The sequence below is a fragment of the Setaria italica genome, chromosome IV (genome assembly GCF_000263155.2).
Source record: "Setaria italica strain Yugu1 chromosome IV, Setaria_italica_v2.0, whole genome shotgun sequence".
NCBI lineage: Eukaryota > Viridiplantae > Streptophyta > Magnoliopsida > Poales > Poaceae > Setaria > Setaria italica.
In genome coordinates this window covers 32,622,252-32,641,572 of record NC_028453.1, presented here as the reverse complement: position 1 = coordinate 32,641,572, position 19,321 = coordinate 32,622,252, and the positions used below count along the sequence as shown (strand labels likewise).

Genomic DNA, 19,321 nt, shown 5'->3' with positions numbered 1-19,321 from the left:
TTTGGCGTGTAGGAGCCAATGCAAGCCGTGCAAGTACTCTTTCTCAAAAGGCTGTCAAAGTTGTAGCTAGGCAGGCAGGCTGCTCTTGCAACTTGCGCTTTGCAATGGGATTAGTGGCAGCTTTTGGGAAGTTTTGTTCTTCTTTTGACCGGTCCTACCAAACTATGGTACTGGTACTGATCTTTCTCATTTTACTTGCATTGACCTGGAGGTGTATGTAGCTTGCTGTGGGATACATGTGCAATGATGCAAGTTAAAGGTAGGAAGAACAAGAACAATTAGATGAGATTGTATATGTCCTATATATGGTACTCCCTCTATACCAAACTATAAGTCATTCCAACTTTCTTGAAGAGTCGAAGCATATCAAGTTTGATCAAATTTATACAATAAAGTACTAACATTCATTTATGATACCAAATAAGTACCATTAGTTTTTTTATTAAATATATTTTCATATTATATCCATTCGGTGCCATAAACCTTTGTGATCCTCTCTATAATTTTGATCAAATATGAAATGGTTTGACTCTCCAAGAAAGTTGGAATGACTTATAACTTGAAACGGAGAGAGTAATAAGGAATAAGAGAGTTATGTGAATGCTTGTTCTTTGTCTTCTTTGAGCAAATAATTTGCTCAAGGCAAACCGTAGTCGTCAAGGTAGCTTAAGCTGCGAAAGAAAGGTGGGCAATTCCGTTTATACCTGCACACATCGCTTTACCTGTGAAGTCGATAAGACCGAACACAAATAACAGTGCTACGCGACCTTGTAGAATTTTGCTTCACACTTGAGGGGTACAATAATTAGGGCACCAAAGTGAAGCTACCTATGCAAAAATCAAGCCGCTACCGTCCAACTTGTACGACCGATTACTGCATGAGGTAGCGAATAGTAGTGATCAGCGCATAGCTAGGCCAAATCTTGATGAACAACAATTATAAAAAATGACCCTGAAATGACCGGACGTATTAGTGACTCTGAGATGCCGGCTTATCGCCATAAACTTTTTCTCATCTCAACAACCGATCCCTTATCTGAATTACGTGATGTCAGAAAGGATTAAAAATTAGCTCTACCTTAAACGCAGGACTAGCTTGCTAGTTGCTAGGTTCATGACTTCATCTGATTGTGAATCGAAGCCCCCAAATACTGTTTGCCTTCCATTATTACCATAATTTATTCATGACGTTTCAAATCCAATTATCTGAAGAAAGCATCACGCCAAAAACACTGCATTGTTACCCTGTTCAGACCTTCAATTCAGAGAGAGTTCAGAGAATGAAACAGGCGGCTAGGATATAGCTGGAGAAGTCCAGGGAAGAATCTTTCTGCAGTCAAGTATTCACCGTGCGGCACAGCAGGTGCACCGTCGTCTGTAGTGTTTTCTTCGCCTCGTGCCGACGTGCACAACACGTCGTTCGCACGTTGCGGCGACCGATCCCCGCCGTCGGATGCTGCCGCAGAGGCGATTCGGGGCATCCTGGCCGTCTGCTGCGAGCACGCCCTCCCCTATAAATTGGGGAGGGCCGGCTGCCCTCCGAAGACAGAAAGCAAGCAGCGGCAGCTTCCTAGTGAGCTCACTGCTAGTGCCTGACAACTGTCCGTGCTCCAAGAAGCTTAGCGAGAGGAAAGAAGAAGAAGAAGAAGGAGAAGAAGCTACTCCAAGAGATCGCCGACATGGGAGCCAGCTTTTCCTGCTTCGGGTCATCAGGAGGGTACGACGCCGACGAGCCGGGGTACGAGCAGCTGCGGCGGTCGTCGAGGAAGGTGCGGCCGAGCGACGAGGACGGGCTGTGGTACGTCGGCGAGCGCGACGTCGACATGAAGGCGTCGGCGTTCATCGCCAAGTTCCATGCCTCCACCAAGTTCGTGGAGACTTGAGCAGCCTATGCGTCCATGCAACCGGCAAGGTCACCTGCGAATGAAATCTTTAGTCTACCTGGGTCTCAGGCTCTCTCTATTCTAGTCTCTCTAGCTAGATGTCTCTACTGCTTCTCGCTGCTGGTCTCAGGCTGATGGTCACTACTCTACTTGGTTCTTCTGTCATTTATTCATGTTTGATGATAAGTCCATGCATGCATGGCTATGGATGGATCTATGCTAAAATCTGTGTAACTATGTAAAGGATGTGTAAATCTGTTTGTGCTAAATAAAAGCAATGCTGGACGAGCTTTTGGATGTATATAAATGGATACGAAGTTGGTTTTTGAAATAAAATTCTTAGCTGTTTTTGTACTTTAGTTTAATTTTTTTCATCTTCTCCTGAGAGGCTGGCATGTGGCATGGCATGTGATTCTGCTATAGATCAGTTGTACTGCGATGGCCTGATGAGTGCTATTAAGATTTGAGAAAAACGAGGGATACAAGTGATCAAGAAAAGAGCTGTGGCTGATCATCAGTTCGTTTGTCAGTCTTGTGTTACTCCAGCCCGGTTTCCTTCCTGGCAAAGATCAAAGAGAAGCGAGAAAAGTGGTACTTGGCGGGCGCCAAGAGGTCGAGGCAATAAATCCCCAGGAGAGTAGGCACATGTGTGCTGTTTTTTCCCTTTTCTGTAACCATGTGAATTTTGTTCACGTTCTTTATCAATACATGCCGGGCAGATTTCCTGCCAGTCGTTTTTTTTTAAAAAATGTCAATCTTGTGTGAAGAGATGAACTGTTGAATAGTATACCGGCTTCCTCCTTGGTCTGCATCAGAGTTTCAGATTTCTTTTCCCAGTGTATTTAATTGTATCCTCGACAGGTAGCTATTCACTGAATAACAAAATAGTGCAGTCTCCTAGTCTTCAACAGTTCAACTTGCTGATGCTACCATCTATAAATTCATCAGTGAGACCTAGATGGGAATGGGATCACAAGTTCACAACATGATGCGTTTAACTGAACTAAACAAAACAAAATTTGTGATTCCATAATGGAAATTAATGGCCTCCAATTGCCATGTAATTAATGGCTCATACAGAAATAATAAACGTTTACTTCCTTGGCTATCCAATTATAGGTGAGATGAAAAGTAAACCGAGTTTGAAGGGAAACTAGAAAATCTACGGTGTGTAAACATATTTCATTTAGTTTGCATCTTATGGTGCAATTCATCTTCTGGCAAGCACTACATACAATGGATGAGTATTACTAATATTTAACAGAGAGTTGGAGGACAGCAAATGGGAATTTAGTTAGGAATCATAGACTAACACTGTGATCAAACATATTCAGTTGAGCAGTTTAACTTGTTCAACAATTGTCGTATTATTCATCCAAGTGCGATTTGCAAAGGTTTTTTTGCTTCTGATAAATTATTTTTAAGAGCCCTGTTCATAATTTCTTTCCTACTATTAAATTTGGGTTGTAATTAAATTTATAAAAAATTATGAAACTTTTGCTTCCACATTTTTAAATATTTTTATCTATATCTGAATGATTCTGAATAAGACGGGCAAAATGATCATTTCTTCAAAGCTCGTCAATATATATTTCGCATCATTAAACTGTTTTCTAAATACGAATGGCGTGGGATTTCTTCAAAACAAAATAAAAACGCTCACTCTTTTTCCATAGTAGCTCTGAAATGTCCGCGCTACAAAACAGAAAAGAATTTCTGCCCACAAATGGAGTGCCATTTTGGTTGTCGATCGTATAGTCTTTTCAGTGCAATGAACATATTCTACAGCTACGTACCACTCGCGGTTTAAAACACTACTTAACCACAAAATGCACCGCTAAAGAATAATAGAATGAGAAAGTATGGCGATCTTCTCCGACAAAAGTTTGGTGAGGAACAACATTTGCCCCGTGAACTTGTCCCCGTTTCATGTATAGTGGTATCTTATAGGCCAGAACCGTGTTCCAGCCTAGCAATGTAACCATGTCTCTCGGCCGATCAATGTGTCACGTTAGATGATTATAATCACCTTTTGTACTCGCTGCCGTGACATTTCCTCCATGCCATCACAAGTTGGCAATCTGATTCTGAATTCCGAGCACAAATTTTTTTGATGTGTTGTTTGATGTGTTGCCTGCAATTTGTTTCATTCTGCGTATGTTCGGCCGCAATCTAAACCCATCGCAATACAAATCAGATTTGACATAATTTTGTCTTAATTCAACTAAAACTGCAAATTTAAACCTGAATCGATACACACAACACGGTCGACAAGGATCGCCAGCATCCAAGCTCTTGAGAACATGTGAACCAAGCTTTTCCCGGCAAAAGGTTCGATCCAACTTACAGGGATCACATGAATTTGTCTCTGAGCTCTCATCCTTTCTTTCCGTTAACGTTCGAAATTCCCCCTCTAGCCATCATCATTTAGGGGTATCAAGTATTCTCGAGAGAAACTTTAGAGGTATCGAATCCTCCCATGGCAAATGTCCTCTTGTTAGATAAGAACGAGCCAATGATTTGTGACAATTCATTGGACCTCTTCTTGAAAAATGATCCGAAAAGATCGTCGCTTTACACCAATGGCGCCGAATCACCGGTACTCAGGGCCACTTTATACCGCTTACATTCTCCGGGTGGGTGCAATTACCAATTACTCTGTTTCTTTGACTGTCAATCCGCAGATTTTGTGAACAAGACTGGTGAATCTGAATATTCTCAAGAGATGGTGGAGATATCGTTCTGAGAAAGTAGAAATTCCCAAGGCATATACTTGAACACTCTCTCTTTCAACTGTGCAAATTGTGAGACATCTGCAAGATTTCCTGCTCCCACAACTATCGCAGTTGAGGGAGTTGTGGTCATGAATTCATGATCAGATCAAATTTAAATTTGCGCGATACAAATACCAATTATTGAAACCATTTTTTATATATAGTTCTGAAAAGCAAAAGATACTATGAAGATGTTTAAAGGACACTTCGAGGAGAAGATCACAATATATGTGTCCATAGTTCAGATTGAAACCATTTTTTTACATATATCCAGCGGACACTTTATGCAAGTCTTGGCTTCAAATAGCATCTGCGACGTTCTTTTGTGTTTTCTTTTGGTGGAGGAACAAAAAGAGAGGGAGAGAACTGTGCCATCGCTTTAGACAACATTGGACGGAGGAGAGCCATCTTCAGACTGTTGTATAGCTAAGGGAGCTTGCAAGGGCCTTTCTGTACTTGGGGAGTACCAGTTTTCTCTGAAAAAGTACACCAGGTTTTTGGAAAAGATTAACCACTATTAATGCTATAGTCTTTCTGGAACAAACCTTAAGATTTTACTAACCTAGTCGTTCTAGTAGTTCAAGTACAATCTAGTAACCTTTTCACCTAATAAAGGTTTCCCTTTTCTGTTTTTGAATGATTCTTTAAGCACCCTAAAGCTAATAAACTATGCTTCATGATTTTGACATCGGAGGCATTTTGTATTGTTCAGTGAACTAAACCTGAGAACCTGATTCTCATCAGTTTGGATAGAGCTTCTCACTGGCACAATATTTACTCAAATCTTCAGCTTAAGACTATCATCTGGCAAGTGACAGGAACTTGGCTCTAACCAAGATTTGTGTTCATCTTATTACCAAGCTGTAAACCACTGAATCTGAAGAAAAACAGAATGAACAAAAACACAACTGTTCTGCGAGGCAACCATCAGAATTAGTAGGTGTTATGAGATCTTCACTGTCGCGCTCACCTGAAAAGAGTGAAATTCGATCACCCTGGTGAAAGATTTTGAGGACAAAGCTTGCATTGGGTAATGAGGAACCAGTTCCAGATTTGAAGTCACACGAGAGATTTTGCTTCGAACCAGCAGAAGAGCCGAGCAGAGCATCGGATTCCCTTGCTACAAAACAAGCTCAAGTAGCATGTGCTCTTATCCTCTGAACCTCTGGGTATTACTGTCAATTCTGATTTCTAAACAGAATTGAGAATGTATGTACGAACGATAAGCGAGCAACTTAGGATTAGTAGATGCAGAAGGTGGACACTGGGCAAGAAAGGAGATTAGCACATCTACAGATGTGCATCAACTAATCTGCCAGCATTACAAATATACTTGTGCTTCAGACTTTTAGTGACCCAAACATTCATTGGACTACCATAATTTGAGTTCTATATTCTCACATACTAACATTCACATGAAAATCACTGACCATGAGCTGACCTGTGACAAGTGGAATTGGCGAGCAAAATACTGGGACTGACTCCTAGCTTCCTACTAGCTGGACACAATCGTAACATGCCAGACAGTTGTTTCGATGACGCTGAAGGTGCAGCTGTCGCCTTCTTTTAGCTTGTTTTCACGGCAAAACCTTTTCCAACCTTGTCCAGTTATGTAGCCATAGGTGTTGGTGGTGTTGAACCGTACCCGCCAAGATCTTGTGTTGCCCATCTTCGTTTTCAGTGTGATTTCACATGCTCCCGCAAGACCAACGGAAGAGCAAAATGACCCTTTCACCGCCTGCATTGTTACCACATTTTGCAAATGCTTCAGATAGGGCTGTGACTATTTTTCAAAAAATAGATTTTGCATGTACCACTATAGATGCTGAAGATTAAGAGTAATTAAGTAGAACATGGACTTTCAGTAGAGTTTTTGTGCAGTGTAACAGCACACTTGTCTAGCTTGAAACAAGTGCAAAATGGCAGTGAATATGTTGCATTTTCTGAAAAATGATAATTCTGCATTCTAAGTGTATTTTTTTCATTTTTATATTAGAACCAGGTACGGTACCTGCCTTGCAAAGTTGCAATGATTCTTATTAATTCAGGACAGGGCTATTACAACCATTTATCTCAAGGTATTGCACAAATAATCAAAAGGAACCATATTATTCAAATCGATGTAGCATGTTTTAAATGAGATTTGAAACCTGTTTAACTGAGAAAATCCTCAGTGCGAAGAACAGATTTCAGAATTTAACTGAACAAGGAGACTGATTTGCATTGAGTGTAAATTGACTAAATTCTCATTCGTTAACGAGTATGTTTATTAGGCAGTTAAACTATATAGAAATAGCAGGAATTGTAGTGCTCAGTGCTCACAAAGAGGCTAGTAAGATTATAGCCGGTAATCCGTTTCGTGAATGAATGACGTGGCTCAATGCTGACAAGTTTCTTCTGCGATACAGCCTTCTTCACGGAAATTGGGGAATGATTCGGCTTCTTGCGATACACAGCCAAACAAGTATTTTCATTCCTGGTCTTCCTTTTCTTCTTGACAGGTGAAACACAAAGCTCCTTGTCACCTGCACAATCAATATGTCCCATAATCATAAAGTAGCAATACATAACTGAAGCCATTCAGAACTTGTGCAGTGAGCTGGCTCACCTTGTTGAGGCACAGTGATTTGCCTCCCTATTGCATCATCCGTCATGTCTGCAGTTGCTGCTTCATACTCCTTCAGGCACCCGCTCTGCATGAACACCTCAACTGTAAACACCATGCTATCGTCATACCTGAACACCAGGATGTTCCCTTCAGAAAGATCGTGAGCCGTCAGAAACCGCACCCAGCCATCGCCGAGCAGCACGCCTGGCTGGTCGCGGTCTAGCTCGACGCGCCAGAACTTGCCAAGAGGGCTGAAAATCATGGCCCTCTTGCTGCTTGGGTGAGTGTCAGTCAGGTGCTCTTGCACAAACTCGTCAGGGATTCTCTGAGAGAATGTTGACACCAATTAAAAGAAGCAATGTGCAGACATTATTTTCTTTTTGAATGCTAGTTTCAGTTAGCAGTATGGTAGTGCGAAGCGAAGAAGGTTTAGCTCGGTCACCATCTTTTCCAGATCGTCAGCGTTAAGCACTCTGATGAACCGGGGCCTGTTCTTGCCTGCTGCCACCCCTGCGCAGCCATGCGAAAATTGTTGAAGAAATTAACAGCCCAAGTTTGCCCAGTTGAGCTCTGTTTTTTTTACTAGTGGTAGCACTGTACAAGCCGAATTTATGTTGGATGATGTTCACCTGCGAGAGGCGTGCAGAATCGCGCGAGGCAGCCGGCCGCGTCGAACGCCCTGAGGGTGGCCACCCGCGCCGCTCGAGCCTGAACACCACGCTCCACCCGGCCCGGACGCCGTGCGCGGCCGCAAACTCCGCCCAGCCGCCGGCGAGCTGCAACGGCCCGGGCCCGCCGCCTCCGCCGGCGCGGCGCAGGTCCGCGTGCCAGACCTTGCCGAGCGGGCTCACCAGCAGCACCGCCGCCGCCGCTCGCGCCTCGCCGCCGAGCCACGCCGCGAACTCGCCAGGGACGCGCTGCACACAACACAACGCGGCGTAGGCGTGTTAGCACATCCGGAACGTAACGACGAGGCCGTCTCGTTGCCGTTGGCCACGTGCTTACCAGCTTGTGGAGGCAGGTCGGCGAGAGCAGCGCCGCAGCGTACTTGGGCCGCGCGCGGCGCACTAAGGGCGCCATGCCCGCTGGGTGAACGAACGAGTACGGCACGGTGGCAGTGCGAGCGCGGAGAGTGCACGGCGGGAAGAAAAGGGGGAGGGACGGGGCCGGGCGGCGACGGTTGGAGTCCCCGAGGAGAAGAGCATCGATGGATTGCCAGGGCCTCTGCCCAACTGAACAGTTTCTCAGTCTGAAGCTCAGCGACACGTCAGCTTTGAGAACAGGCACTGTGGAGTGGGGTCAGAACGCCAGATGGCAAAAGGCTAATCACGCACACAGTGCTCGGTATTGGTATGCGTCACAAGGAGAGAATAATGCTGAAATCATGTGTTATTCTTTTTTTTTTTTTGCTGAAGTCGTGTCCAAATGGCACTCCGTTCTGACAAGTTATTCATCAGAACGTCATCGAGTAGGACTACGCCCTTTGCCTTTGGTGCCTAAGATGTTGAAATCAAAAGAACACAACAGCCTGTTCAGAAATAACAAAGGTTCATGTCCCAATCCATCAAGGAAGAAAAATAATATCAACAAATAGAATATGATCTTGTTGGACTCAAATATGCTGAAGCAGCACAAAAATGAACGGGCCCGGAACCAAAATTGCACAAATCATGCTTAGTGTGAAGCTTGTTCAGTCTAAGCTCGATAAACATAGCACCGCAAACAAGCCAAAACAGCAGAATGTCAAATGTCCAGAAAGAACAAGTAGAATGTCAGAACAATGATGAACAGCAAATAACATACTGTGATGACTGGATTGCAAGGAATGAGAATAACTTTCGAATATTAATTTATTGTCGGCCTTGTTGAGATGGTAGAAAGCCACACAGCAGCCACAACGGGAAAGAAAAAGGAGCAAACTGGATTGCAATACAACAGACCCTCCAACGCTTTCCACAATGTCAGCCGCAATGTTTACTTCACAAACTGAGTACAGTTAGTCTAAGCAATGGACAAAATACAGAGCAGTTTGGAGCTAAAATGAACACTAGAGCATATATCAGTCTATCAAAAGTAACGGAAGCACTAGCATTGCAGAGAATAACACGATCAACTTTCCACCTTAATGTACATTGCAGAGCTGACCCAAGACTATGTGCTGATAGGAACCTTGCAAGTTGCCTTGTTGTGGCCATAACCCTTGCACCTGCTGCAGCGCACTGCCCTCTTGATTGCAATGCGAGGATCAGCTGGCTTCTCTTTGGGCCGGCCAACCCGGCGACGGGTTCGAACTGGACATGGGTGTGTTGCTGGGCTCTGAGCAGGATCAATTAATGTAACAGGCACAATGACATCAGGTATGGGGTTTATTGACAGGGAGTAGGTCAAGCGGTACCATCCCGTCGTGAAGTATTTGGCACAGTAGTCATATGCATATTGTCCAGTGCGCTCAATCACTGCGATTGCATGCATGCACGGCAACCCAGAAATACGCCACCTTTGGCAGGTGCATTCCCATATGGCAAGGTTGACAACATTAACCGAGTCATCACAGACCTTAAATATGTTACTACCATTTTCATCATTTTCTGCTGGGAGGACGTTTAGCGTATGAGCTTTGCTCACCTCTTCCTGCAGTTTCTGATTGGCTGATGGAGTTAATACCTCAGTCCATGCATTAGAAGACTCCCTGCGTGTGTACATCATCTCCATCAGCTTGCATCTTATCGTATCAACCAATTGCACAACTGAAAGCTCATATCTCGTGGGAATCCACTCAGAAACAGTGCCAAAGATATTGCACGAATACTGTCCATGACGTACCCCCTTAAAACGGGCATCTGACCACCGCTCAGGGTTGATCTCCAAAAGCCAATCCGCAAGCTTATCAGATGCATTTTTTATGAGCTCAATATATTGATTGAGCTCGTCAGTAGTGCATGCATATATGGCCTTCTTAAGATGCTCAACCATAGCATCTTTTAGTTCCTCAGTCCATGCATCGTCCAATTGTTTCTTAAATTCTTCAATAAGAGACTCCACACAGTAGCCATGATGACTATCAGGAAAAACTGAAGATACTTCATCCCAAAGTCCATGTTCTCCATTGGATATGAATGTGATAGCTCGAGATGTACTAAGTGAAGATTTTAATTGCTGCAGAAACCAATGCCAATTTTCACGACTCTCATCATCCACAACACCAAATGCAACTGGGAACACGTCACCTTCACCATCAACCGAAGTAGCAGCCAGTAGCTTCCAGTGCTTATTTGGCTTTGCAGTTATCGCGTCAAGAAACAGGAGCGGCCTGCACCCATGCTGAAAACCATGGAGCGACGCGTGGAATGCAACAAAGAAACGGAACTTTGAATCTTCCAAAGCCACTACAGTTGCCACACTTCCTGGGTTTGTCTCTACAATCCTTTCACAAAACCAAGGTAGCTGACTGCACGCTTCTTCATGTGAGCTATAAAGTTCTTTCTGAGCAATTGATCTTCCACGCCAAGCCTGTGAATAGTTCAGGCATAGTCCATACTCCCGTTGGAGATCATTTGCAATATCTCTTGGCCTGTAGTTTGGACTATCACGCAATTTTTCTTTTATGACACTAGCAACCCATCTTTGAGAAGCCAACCGATGGCTTTTTACTGTTTCTGATTCACAGGTGTGACTTTCAGATATTTTCTTGATCATGAATTCTTTCTTTGCAGGGGACTTAGAAGCATGTATTCTCCATGGGCAATCTTCACCAGTACATTCAGCAGTCACACGGGATGAATCATTCTTGATAAATCTGTAATGGAATCTATGTGCGATGGCATACTTATGTAAGGCATCACGGAAATCCTTAGGACCTTCAAACACTTGGCCCACTCCAGTTATAACATTCTTCCAGCTTGCACAAACCTTTTGTCTCTTAGACCCATCCTGAGTTGTTGGGACAATAGCAAAGGCATCTGTAGGAGTGCCAGAGTCAGCAACAGCGTTCTTTGACCTGAAACAAAAAATGCCTCATGTCATCCTGCAACTTGTTAGTGTGATTACAAGAAATTTGTGAAAGTAGGCAAGTACCTGTTGTCAGCTTTCTTCATAACATAAATGTATGTTGTCTCTGACTCCGCATGGAATTCAACCATGCGGCGTAGGTCCTTGTCATTGGAAATAGATATCAAGGTTTTATCATTCTTTGGAAGGAAATACTTGAATGCAAACTGATCGAGTTTCAGGTTGTTAAGTGTCGATGATATCTCTTGCTTGAATCCACTAAAAGTCCAGTCACTTTGGACAAACATTGCATGTGCCTCTCCACCAGAATAGGACATATGTCCATCTGCATCAGTGGTGAATTCTCCACCTATTTGAAGAACAGCTACAATTTGTTCCTTCCCCATACGTTTCAGCTTCCTACAAGGAGACAGAAAGTCCAAGAATTAGGCTAATTTTAGCTTATTTCCTTAAAAATTCCATGTGCGAGCAACAGATGGTGAGAAATCTTAATAAATAATCAAGGTTAAACTCCATGTGCCAGCAAGATGCTAACAGACACTGAGGAATTTTACTCCATCCATCCAATTTTGATCAGCACATAAGCAAAGGGTGCAAAGACCAAGGATAACAAAATCGTATATGTATTCCATTTACTCATCGACGCAGCCGACTTTACTCCTAATAGCGACAGTGGAGTGCATGGCGCCATGCATCATGATGCATGCATACACACACGTGTAACGACAGAGACAGAGGGGGCAGGGTGACACGTGGCTGAGTGCATGAGCATTGCATTTATAAGCACCGGAGTGGCGGTGCCGAACCTTATACGCAGATCAAAACTGGATTTCTATCTTTTGGTTATTCGCGCATCAAAGTTGGATGGAGGAAGTAAGTTCATAAGAGAGGTAACACACATCCCCAGAGATTAAATGCAGTGTTTAATAACAAAACAACCATCAGCAGGAGTTCAAATTCAGCAATAGTTCTAGAAATATAGGCTTTACATAATTACATGCAAAAGGAAGGTTGCTGATCCTCTGAAAATGACTTGATGTCATTGTCTAGTAGTCTAGTGAACGAAAGGAATGGCAATCTGTAGTAATTTGAGCAGTCCATACTTCTCTGCCACAAACTACTTCAGATTAAATAATCTTGGCATAATCGAAATTTTCAGCTCACATAATAGGCACTTGAGCATTTTAAACAAAGCTTCCATGATGAAATCCCCTTCACATTTTATCATTGCTGGAAAATAATGCAAGGGCCGTGAGAAACGACTGAATTAACTGATCCCTTTTCTCAATCAGAGATAAAGGGGTGTTTAGGGCACACCATGGTACGCTGCTTGAAGCAAACAAACCATAGATGCTGTAAAATCGAGTAGCCAGCAGAGAAAACCCAATTTATTTTTTTTTGCGGGAACCAGCAGAGAGAAACCTAATCGTTCTGGTTCGCCGAAGTACGGCTTGGTGTGCCCGACTCGGACCGATCAAAGCCAATTTCGAGGAGAAGCTACGCACAAAGCCTAACAAAAACTTGGCCCCCACGGAGCAGGCACTTCGATTACCTGGGGACGTCGGCGGATCTGCGGGTCGAGGATGCGGGGCTCCCACCCGCCAGCGTCGGCGGCGCGAGGCGAGCGCTGCCAGCGGCGGAAGGGGTGTCGTGCTCCGACTCGAGACCCCGACGACGACGGGATGCCACCCGACGCGCGCGAGCGGTGGAGCGTGGCCGGCGACGGGACTCCCCGGTTCCGGCCGCCGATGGTGATCGCTCGGGGAGATAAGGCAGTCGCGTGCCCCGAGTGCGGGTTTCGGATCTAGGGTTCGCCAGCGGGGCCCCTCGTGTCAGGCACAGACCACAGCTGCCGTGGCATCGTGCCCGTGCTCTCGAGCCCAGACATACACAGCAGATCGCAAGGCCCAGCAAGCGCCCGCAATCGCGGTCAGCTCAAACAACCGGCTGCTTTAGGGGCTGTTTGGATACGAGGTGCTAAACTTTAACAGTGTCATATCGGATGTTCGGATGCTAATTAGGAGAACTAAACATGAGCTAATTATAAAATTAATTGCAGAACCTTGTGCTAATTCGCGAGACGAATCTATTAAGCCTAATTAATCCATCATTAGCAAATGGTTACTGTAGCACCATATTGTCAAATCATGGACTAATCAGGCTTAATAGATTCGTCTCGCGAATTATACTCTATCTATGCAATTAGTTTTATAATTAGCTTATGTTTAGTACTCCTAATTAGTATCCAAACATTCGATGTGACAGGTGTTAAACTTTAATAGGGTGTTCCCAAACACCCCCTTAGCCCAAACAACCGCGCGATTTTAGGCTTGGACCAACGCCCAAAAAAAAATCTTTTTTTTTATCTTACCCCCGCTTTGAATTGCAATTACGTTTTACCCTTAATTTTTTCTAACTTTATGATTTGTCCTCAACTATATTCACAAGTCATTATAATTTTGCACTTAGTCTGTGCATATTTACCCTATATTGATTGTTGACTAAGGGTAAAATCATAAAGTTGAAAAAAGATACCAAAATTATAATTACACTTCAAAACAAGGGTAAGAGCACAAAATACCCCAAAAAATGAGCGATTTCTTTTTTCCATTGTTGTCTCCCCATCACCGACACTTGACCTCCGCTACCTCTTGCAAGGCTCCAGCAAAATAGCACCGTTAAACATTTTCTTCCACTCCGGATAGTGTTATTCTCGCCTCCACAACCCAACTGTGTTCTTCCACCGCTAGCTAAATGGGTGTCGGGTATAGATCCCCAGTACCTGCAAGGAAGGAAGAAGACGGAATCCTACAAGGATTCCCCTGTAACCTACTAGGACTCATACTCTGTAATCCTATTAGGACTCATCCTTGTAACCGACTAGTGATCCCGTTCCTTGGAGTATATAAAGAAGGGCAGGGGTCCCTAGATCAGTAGGTGAAGACCTCGTAGAACCACAACAGATGATCAAATCCTCAACACCAAACAACATCCAAGCGCAGGACGCAATATACAACACCCCAAGCAAGACGCAATATACAACACCCCAAACAGGACGTATGGTATTACACTACTTTGGCGGCCCGAACCTGTATAAATCTGTGTCTTGTGTCCTCGCTTTTACCTTCGAGTTTCAGGTCCGATGATCCCCCACCAACCAATCTACTACCTCGGGATATCCCTCGGTAGGTTGCTGGATATAAAACACCGACATTTGGAGCGCTAGGTAGGGGTGATCGTCAAGATTGGTGAGCTTGAAGGACCTCGTCATCAAGATCAATCTACTCGACAAGAAGCAAGTCGCTGAGTCGGAGTTCCGAGCAGAAAAATCTACACCGAGACAGAATCAATGCGCTCCGTGTTTTAATCGAAAACCGAGTCGGTTTCCACCGCAGGCTGCTACATGCGGCTCGTTGACCAAGGCAGAGGCAAATCCAATTCGAGTTGGGAAATCAGGCAGACCGAGGGACTCACGCCATAATTCCCAAGATGACAAAGATCTGTTGTCACGTGCTGATCGAGGCAAATAATCAACTCCGGCTACTCTCCGTGAAAAGCAATTTTGAGAGATTGGTGCTACACGCACATTGAAGGTTACCACAGGACCTCAAAATCATAGCCTAACATACATAGAAGATGTACGCGAGCACTGCTACCCCAACGTCCAGTAGCACCAAGTCGCCGATGACTACTTTGACTACTTGTCTCGACTAAAAAACTAGTCCAGGATGGTCTACTTTGACTACTCGTCTTGACTAAAAAACTAGTCAAGGATGGTCTACTTCGACTACTCGTATCGACTAGAAAACTAGGCGGGTTCCACGTCATCAACAACTAGTCGTCCGACTCCGACTAGTTGGCTTCATCAACAATCAACACGGCTTTATCGATAATCATCCACAAATCAAGCTAAGTCACTTTTTTAATAATTTCATATAATTTTTTTGACTTGTTTTCCGCATGCAGGGCAACGCGCCGAGTATTTTTTTGTGTACGCCTCTCGACGGAAATTACCCTCCAGAACTATACTTTGCTAATTATTTCTGGAGCATGTTAACCGACAACCGTAGGCTTGGTACACCGAATTACGGAGGCTATAGCCATAGGTTTTGTGCACTGAGTTCCGGAAGCTCCTCCAACAGACTTGGTCCATCGAATTTCGGAGGCTACGGCCACGGGTTTGGTGCACCGAGTGCTAGAGGCTCGCAGCGGCTACACCCTAAAGAGGCACAAATCCTATGCGCGGCAACACGCGCTCTCCTCGTCAAAAGGTAGAAAAATCTCAATGACTACTTTACGCCCAATCCCGCTCTCTTTTTGTCGCAATGCCGACTACTTATTTTCAATGTCTTTTCTTAATGGTTGTTAATCTACTCGAGCAAAACACGCCTCAATTCGTGAAGCCTTGGATCTTCTATCATACCTAAACACTGGATGCAAGATAAAGATCTTCATAGCAGCAGTGCCAGTACGCGTACACGAGACAAAGATCTCACACGCAGTGGCAATGGCTAAACAGGGACAGAGAGACTAAACGTAATAGGCTAACTACTCGGGAAAACTATGGCTGAAATAAGAGCATGACACACAACATTTACGTTATATTCATAACTGAATAAATTTTAGTAGTTCCAAATTCTACAAATATGCTACATAATGTATGCATCTTTTTTTCACGTCAAGCTTGGGCGACAACTCTCCAGGACGCTTAGTGTACCTACAATGGCTCCGCTAGCTCCCAGGCTCGGGGCTAAGCGTCAATTACTACTTAGAACATCTACGGTAGCTCCGCTAGCTCTCAAGAAGCGCTAAATAACTACTCAACGTGGCTTCTACGGCTCACCTGGCGCATAAGCTCGAGGGCTGGACGCCGCAATACAACTCGAATAATGACTTGCGTGAAAACTAAAGACCCTCGGATTGATTATTTAATCATTCCAAGGCTCGAGGGCTGATAAGCTACACCCAACAGTTGATTTTTTTCAAGACGAAATAAAAAGATTCAAAATTTTATTGACCCTCAACCTGATTCTTTGATTCAACCTAAGGCTCGAGGACTACTCCATATGGAGTGCGACTTCCGCCGCCCTCCATATCAGCAAAGATGAAGATTAAAAAATCAAGACGATCAATGGCTTGAGCACACCATAGCCTCATGACAGTTTTGAGGAACTTTGAAGATTCAGCCAGACAAAGTACTCGAGGAGCACTAAACTACTCGGCGAGGATCTCAAAAGTATTCGAAGACTGCTACATTTGGCTATGAAGTGCTCGAGAGCTTATCGGGATAGATCTCCAGTACCCACAAGGAAGGAAGAAGACAGACTCCTACTAGAAGTTCCCCTGTAATCCTACTAGAACTCATACCTTGTAATCCTACTAGAATTCCTTTTTGTGACCGACTAGTAATCCCGCCCGCTGAAGTATATAAAGGAGACCAGGGGTCCCTAGATCAATAGGCGAAGACCTCATATAACCACAACAGAGGATCAAATCCTCAACACCAAATAACACCCAAGCGCAGGACGCAATATACAACACCCAAACAAGACCTAAGGTATTACGCTACTCTGGCGGCCCGAACCTGTATAAATTTGTGTCTTGTGTCCTACCTTTTATCTTTGAGTTACAGGTCCGACGATCCACCAACTACCAATCTACTACCTCGGGATACCCCTCGGTAAGTTGTCGGGTATAAAATACTGACAATAGGTTCCCCATGGATCTTTTTTTAACTTGAGAGCATGAAAACCCTTCCAAATAGTAAAGCTTTAATCATATAGTAATGGGTTCACGTGGAATTTGCCGAAATTTTCTTGTCGACTATCTTGAATTGGAGGAAAAAAGTCCTCCCACCGCCTCCCACCCGGTACGCGGCTCCATCAGCGAGATGCCAATGCTAGACGCATGAATTGGTATCTAGTTCACCATGGATTTGAGGGGGAGGGGGTTGAGGAAAGCGAACGAAGAAGATAGACGAATGCATGAGAAAATAAAAAGGGTCGCACATCATATGCTGAAAACGTTGGGGTTGCGTGCATGCAACGCACAACCTTTGGCATTTCTAAAATAATTCTAATATAAGAAGGTTATGATATTGTACAATTTTTAACATTTTGGATAATTTATTCAACAACCTATGAACCCAAATTCAAATAATTTATGTAGATCCGTTCAACATTTGACTGACGTTGAAAATATTGAAATGGGGGATATCCAAAACCAAATCACAACCCAGTTGCGCACGTGTGGGCACGGCCCAACACCCGTGACGGATCGGGCTCACACGTGCCCGTAGGCTGCCGGGGGGCCGGCGGTCGCAAGTGCACGCTGTGGCCCCTGTGTTTAGGAAGGTGTTTGTTGGGCAGCGTGTTTGCGGCCTTGTTGGGCCCTTCCTCGGAGACTCGGACGACGACGGTCTGCTTGCCAGGCAGAGCCGACAAGAAACACTTTCAACAAAGTTACAAAGGCACTCACCGCACGATGATGGCACGTCTGGAAGCCACTTCGATCAATCCATGCAGGCACGAGCGCGCGCGACGACGATGCTGCTGCCTCTCTCTTTCACCACCCCATTACGCGGAGAGCACGACGCGATCGTTGCCCGGCAGCAGGCCGGCACACACCAGATCGAGTACCAGACCCACGTCGCGTCGCCAAACCAAGGCTACTAATCGCCGGTGGGAGTGCTAGATACGACACATTTTTCACGTCAAAATTGCGCCTCGCAATAATCGAGCAAAAAGGCAGGGAGGTAGCCGTACTCTCCCTAGTGCCATTCCGCATTTGCTAATGTTGACCTCATCGTCGATGCGTCCATAGCAAAAGCCAAGCCGGCCGAACGCGATCGACAGGAGCGTGTGGCGTGATGGATACTACTAGCTAGCTACTGATATTGGTATAGTGCCTGGTCGGTTCACCCTTCACCGCGCATCGCAACGAGGAGTGAATCGGCACGAAAGCGTCGGTCCCTCGATTTGTCAAAAATCACATAGGGCTACTAACATATACTTTCTCCGTTTTAAACTGTAGGTCGTTTTGATTTTTCTAAATTTATACTCCCTCCGTTCCAAATTATAGGTCATTTTGACTTTTCTAGATACATAGATATTATTATGCATCTAGACATAGGGTATATCTAAATGCATAACAAAGTCTATGAATCTAATAAAGTCAAAACGATCTATAATTTGGGACGGGGGGAGTAGATGTTTATATACATCTAGATATACACTATATTTAGGTGCATACAAATACCCATGCATCTAGAAAAATTAAAATAATATACAATTTGGAACGGAGGGAGTATATGAGTTGTTTCGATAGCTTTCGTCGAAGGAAAAAGTGCAGTAATATAAAACAACCTACCAGTAGAGATATAGCCATCTTGCAACTTCCTGCACTACCGGACACAGGTTTTATGCCGAGTGCCAGGGGCACTCGGCAAAACCTGAAATACTCTCGGCAACGACTTCGCCGAGTGTTACACTCGGCATCTGGCACTCGGGAAATTTTGTGTCGGCAAAGTAATATTCGCCGAGTGTTTTCGGTCGGGCACTCGGCACAGCTTTTCGCCGAGTGCCCCGAAAACACTCGGCAAACCTTTTTTTGGAAAAAAAATAAAAAAAGCACGCCGACACCCGTCGGCCGTACCACAGCACGCCGCCGGCGCCGCCATCACGCCCGCCGCAGGCCGACACCGGTACACCAGCACGACACCCGTCGGCCGTACCACCAGCACGCCACCGCCGCCGCCGCCGCCGCCGACTCCATCCACGCCCGCCGCACGCCGACACCCGTACCACCAGCACGCCGCCGCCGCCAGCTGCCATCCACGCCCGCCGGCCACCATCCACGCCCGCCGCGGCCGTCATCTTCTCCGGAGGCGCCGGGGCGTCAGGGGCCGGGTCGTCGTCGTCCGGCGCGGCGGCGCTCGGATCCTCGGTGGGGGGAGGAGGCGGGCCGTCGCCGTCGAGCTCGTCTCCGTCGCTGAGCCGGTACGAGTTCCAGAAGCGGCGGGACTGGAACTCGCAACCACCGGCCGCCGC

The 19,321-nt window shown here is 45.1% G+C and overlaps 2 protein-coding genes across 2 annotated transcripts; both read right to left on the bottom strand.

Moving 5' to 3' along the window:
• Positions 1–5,977: 5,977 nt before the first annotated feature.
• On the bottom strand, positions 5,978–8,345 carry LOC101774478 (putative B3 domain-containing protein Os06g0632500). Its single transcript, XM_022826132.1, is given in 7 exon segments — positions 5,978–6,395; positions 6,980–7,182; positions 7,266–7,590; positions 7,708–7,775; positions 7,895–7,957; positions 7,960–8,182; positions 8,271–8,345. Coding segments are annotated over 7 exon segments (1,200 nt in total). The 3' UTR covers positions 5,978–6,152.
• A 746-nt stretch (positions 8,346–9,091) lies between these two features.
• LOC101783633 lies at positions 9,092–13,115 on the bottom strand. Its single transcript, XM_004965760.3, has 3 exons — positions 12,826–13,115; positions 11,340–11,672; positions 9,092–11,262 (listed from the first exon to the last, which is right to left on the bottom strand). The coding sequence occupies exons 2-3, from the start codon at positions 11,657–11,659 to the stop codon at positions 9,417–9,419; spliced, it is 2,166 nt and encodes a 721-aa protein (XP_004965817.1). The 5' UTR covers positions 11,660–11,672; positions 12,826–13,115; the 3' UTR covers positions 9,092–9,416.
• Positions 13,116–19,321: the final 6,206 nt, after the last annotated feature.

Coding starts and splice junctions, on each gene's coding strand:
- LOC101783633 (XM_004965760.3), bottom strand. CDS start 11,659: ATGGGGAAGGAACAAATTGTAGCTGTTCTTCAAATAGGTGGAGAATTC. Junction 11,263..11,339: donor ATGAAGAAAGCTGACAACAG/GTACTTGCCTAC, acceptor TTTTTGTTTCAG/GTCAAAGAACGCTGTTGCTG.